The sequence below is a fragment of the Bison bison genome, unplaced genomic scaffold (genome assembly GCF_000754665.1).
Source record: "Bison bison bison isolate TAMUID 2011002044 unplaced genomic scaffold, Bison_UMD1.0 scf7180017864050, whole genome shotgun sequence".
NCBI classification, from domain to species: domain Eukaryota; kingdom Metazoa; phylum Chordata; class Mammalia; order Artiodactyla; family Bovidae; genus Bison; species Bison bison.
The window spans coordinates 3,302,648-3,307,541 of NW_011494622.1; the positions used below are offsets into that span (position 1 = coordinate 3,302,648).

At 40.4% G+C, this 4,894-nt stretch overlaps 1 protein-coding gene across 1 annotated transcript in view; it reads left to right on the forward strand.

The window, feature by feature from the left end:
* The window catches only part of ING2 (inhibitor of growth family, member 2), a 6,836-nt gene extending 2,173 nt beyond the window's left edge, over positions 1-4,663 (forward strand). Inside the window, exon 3 of the mRNA XM_010835818.1 lies at positions 3,845-4,663. Within this exon, the coding sequence (XP_010834120.1) occupies positions 3,845-4,515 (671 nt within the window). The 3' untranslated portion in view covers positions 4,516-4,663. The remainder of the gene's footprint in view (positions 1-3,844) is intronic.
* Positions 4,664-4,894: the final 231 nt, after the last annotated feature.

Here is a 4,894-nt window from a genome sequence, read left to right on the forward strand (position 1 = left end):
CAGCCTCCGGGACCGTCGCCGATCCCGGCACCGCGTAGGTTCCGGGCCCTGCGTCACTTCCGGGTCGTCTAAGGGAGTGAGCTGGTTGACTGGGCAACCGCCTGGCGTCCCTCAACTCCGGAGTCCCTCCTCCGCCGAGTTTAAATGCTGTGGCAAAAGCCGCCCTTTGTGGTCAGATCCAGACAGCTAGGACAGGGAATCGACTTTTCTTACAGAGCGTGTTATTTGTTATTTGTCATTGGTGACCCTTTCACCTGCAACTGCAAGGGGAGGAGTTAACTTAAATGGGGAGCCGTTTGCGGTTAATAATCCCGAATCAAGCAACCGACCTTGGACCTGATGTGAAATCAGCCCTCTGAACTTTAAAAAGATAACTTCTTGGACCCATTCTCAGTTTTTCGACCCGTCGCTAATCCTACAATTTAGTGTCTTAACGCATTTCTGGGGTGGTATTTTGGGGCCTGCAGCCTGATAGAATATTTAGTTGTCTCTGTGTCTTGTTTTTTAACCTATTAAAAAACAGTTTAAAGGCAGTTTATTTCTGCCTTTTGAATCCATATTGACAGGACTGGTCTCTTTTGGGGTGGGGGAAGTGATTAATACAGATTACTTACTGGTTGTCAGTTGCTGCACTGCGTTCAGAACATTATCCCATTTAATCTTCACAGCTCAATGAAGTAAACATTCATTTTTCAGACAAATTTAAATTTACAAGGAGTTTGAGTAACTTGTCCAATTAAGCGGGGAATGTTTGACTCCACAGCGGGGCTTCTTCAGGTGCACATGGTCGTTTCTAAAGTATTTAAATTTTTTTTTTTTTTTTTTAATGCTCTCCAAAGGTGTTTTCTATAGACATGGAGCACATACCTGAATTGTAACCTAAAAATATTACATGTGTGCCTAAGAGTTGTATGTGGAACCTTTTTAGTTTTCCAATGATAACTCTGAAGTTTGTAAAACTTGGATGCTTTTACATTTCTTTAAAGACCTGTTTGAGTTCACAGAAGTTAAGATACTTTAATTTAAATTGGCGAGCGATAATTTGTTATAGGAAATATGCAGTCTTGACCATGTAGATTTGACCACGTGAGAAACAGTATTGGGCCTTGAAAGACTGCTAAGTCGCTTCAGTCGTGTCCGACTCTGTGTGACCCCATAGACGGCAGCCCACCAGGCTCCCCCGTCCCTGGGATTCTCTAGGCAAGAACACTGGAGTGGGTTGCCATTTCCTTCTCCAATGCATGAAAGTGAAAAGTGAAAGTGAAGTCGCTCAGTCATGTCGGACTTTTAGCGACCCCGTGGACTGCAGCCTACCAGGCTCCTCCCTCCATGGAATTTTCCAGGCAAGAGTACTGGAGTGGGGTGCCATTGAGAGATTATAAAAAGTTGTAGCTCCCTTAAGACTATCAGATCAGATCAGTCGCTCAGTCGTGTCGGCTCTTTGCGACCCCATGAATCGCAGCACGCCAGGCCTCCCTGTCCATCACCAACTCCCGGAGTTCACTCAGACTCACGTCCATCGAGTCAGTGATGCCATCCAGCCATCTCATCCTCTGTCGTCCCCTTCTCCTCTTGCCCCTAATCCCTCCCAGCATCAGAGTCTTTTCCAATGAGTCAACTCTTCGCATGAGGTTCGTTTCAAAAGTAATACAAAAACAGTGATCTAGTTTCACTCTATGCACATGCTTCCTAAGCTCAACTTTCAGTTTTCTGTTAGCTTTGTATACTTGTGTGTTTTTGATTTTTCATGTCTTTAATTTCTTTGCTAGTTCTTAAGTATTTTCTGCTTTTTTATTTCATATTTACAGTAATAGTGATATAAGTTATTTAGACAGTCAAATTTTTTTCCTATTTCATACATTTTCAGAAATTACTGAAGAACCCTAAAAGTAGACTTAAAAACTTTTAAAGATAGAGGAATGAAGAAAACAATTGCATAATTGAATGAAGTATTTATTATGTGTGTGTTAGTCGCTCAGTCGTATCTGACCCTTTTCGATGTCAAGGACTGTATCCTGTCAGTTTCCTCTGTCCATGGAATTCTCCAGGCAAGAAAACTGGAATGGGTTGCCATTTCCTTCTCCAGGGGATCTTCCTGACCCAGGGATTGAACCCAGGTCTCCTGCATTGCAGGCAGAATCTACCGTTTGAGCTATCAGGGAAGCCCAGTTTATTATGGGGTATTGTTATTAGAGAACCTCAATTTTTGTTCCGGTATTCTTGTTCATAATTTCCTTCATAATCAAAGGTTATTTACACCTTTGAGCTAAAATTTCGAATTTAATATCCAGTGCCTTCCATGCAGGTGTGTAGAATGTGCTTAAAGGGTAGAGCCAAACTGACAGGTATGGTGCAGTTCAAAGTCTAGGGTGGTTACCTGTTGAGTTTCAGTGTCTTCACATGCAGAAGTGGTGGCTTGCTCACAGGATTGTGATCATGAGAAAGTTGCATGGAAGCGACTCAGTGAGTGTTAGTGGCCTTTCTTCCGTCACTATGTAATTAAGGTGTCTTGCAAAGGTGAATTTTTACCTCATATATAGTATCTGTGTTACTATAATTAGCTTCTAATTCCTGATTATTGGATAAGGCTGCCTTTATTTTTTAAACTTCAATTTTTGTGTGTCTGAGGGGAAAATATAGAACTTTTTTTTCCTGGAAGAAAGTTGAGTTCTAAAGAAATCCACTTACATACCTAGCTGGGAAAATGAGCAAGATGTGAACATTATTTAAAAATACTCTGTGCGGGTGTGAGTACCCTCAGACATGTGGGGGCACATTGTCCAGTAAATAGTTGTCCTTTGTGTGAGTACCTACAGTTTCCAAGGAGGTTCTATTTCATAAGTTGTGTTGAATACATGCTCTATGTTACCTTACTTGGAGACACCCCCCAATGTATGTTACTCATCTAACATTTTTGTTCTTGTCGTTAGAGTAATGACATTAGAAGATAAAACAGTGATATGGCATGTGGTGTGATAAATTCCAAGTTAATTTTTGTTTCTGCGCTGTTTCTAAGAACTCTTTCAGGTAGCATTGTATCTCATAAGAACAAGAAAGAGGACAGATTTGAATAAGACACTTATGTAAATTTGGTGACATCTGGAACTATATTTTCAGATTTTTGTATGTCTTCTAATGACTCAGCCATTTTTAGTTGATTTAAGTGTATCCCACATTCTCTAAAGTACCTAAATCAGCAGATCAAAAAACTGAGGACCAAATGCTGAGTTATCTACAAAAGCACAGTGACCCATTGCTGACTTAACTATAATTTTGTTAATAGCTTAGTCAGTTGATGCCAGAACCTGAACCTAAACCTGTTCTGGAAATAGTTTGATTTTCAGCGTCTCCCATGTGATGCAATAAAAGAGCCATTCAAGCGAATATCATGGAAAGCTAAGAGTTATTTGTGTCTGCTTTGCTTAATCTCCAGGGGATGATCTGAAAGTCGAGGTAGAGAGTGCCTCTGGGGCCATGTAGCAAGTCACGGATTGAACTGTCTAGCCTAGTCCCGGTGAAAGACTTATTTTTAATTAGCCACACATCTTTTGTCCTTTCTAGTGTAGATTAATGAATATTAGGGAGGGCTCATTCTTTTTATTAGCTTATTTCTAAAAGTACTTTCATGTTGGATAATGTGTGGTCTTGGTAAGGACAATAAAATGTTTTTACTGTATTCATACTATGCAGGAATGTGGTTTTATGGTTGAGTTCTTTTTTTTTTTTTTTTTTTTGAGTTCTTTCTTACTGTACCAGTTCTGGGAAAAATAACTAACTTGAAAAATGTTATATGTGCCAACGTGCATTTTCTTTTTTTTCTGATTTTTTTCTTTTCTTTTTTTAGAAACATTAAAGGAAATTGATGATGTCTATGAAAAATATAAGAAAGAAGATGATTCAAACCAGAAAAAACGCCTCCAGCAGCATCTCCAGAGGGCATTAATCAATAGTCAAGAACTGGGAGATGAAAAAATTCAAATTGTCACACAGATGCTCGAATTGGTGGAAAACCGGGCAAGGCAAATGGAGCTCCACTCCCAGTGTTTTCAAGATCCAGCCGAAAGTGATCGAGCTGCGGATAAAGCGAAGATGGACTCCAGCCAACCAGAACGGTCTTCCAGAAGGCCCCGCCGGCAGCGGACCAGTGAAAGCCGCGACCTGTGCCACATGACGAACGGGATCGAGGACTGTGACGATCAGCCCCCCAAAGAAAAGAAATCCAAGTCCGCCAAGAAAAAGAAACGCTCCAAGGCCAAGCAGGAAAGAGAAGCTTCCCCCGTCGAGTTTGCAATAGATCCCAACGAACCTACATACTGTTTATGTAACCAAGTGTCTTACGGGGAAATGATCGGATGTGACAATGAACAGTGTCCAATCGAATGGTTTCACTTTTCGTGTGTTTCACTTACCTATAAACCAAAGGGGAAATGGTATTGCCCAAAGTGCAGGGGAGATAATGAGAAAACAATGGACAAAAGTACTGAAAAGACAAAAAAGGAAAGAAGATCGAGGTAGTTAAAGGCCATCCACATTTTAAAGGGTTGTCTTTTATATAATGCTTTCAGAATTTACTTTCAGAAAATGTTTTAGGGTAAATGCATAAGACTATGCAATAATTTTTAATCATTAGTATTAATGGTGTATTAAAAGTTGTTGTACTTTGTCTGTGACCTTAATTTTCTGCACTGAATTACCAAATATTTTAAACCAGGTAGTCTTCAGATCGCCTGATGAAAGGAGCAGGGACTAGAAAAGGGTGGCTTGAACATGATAAAAACTTCACACACCATGCCTGTTTCATCTTCACTGAAACTGCAATGCTAATTTGGGGGGAAACACCAAAGTTTTGCTAGCATTTTAGTTCTGTGTGCTTAAAAAAGTTTAGATACAGTTG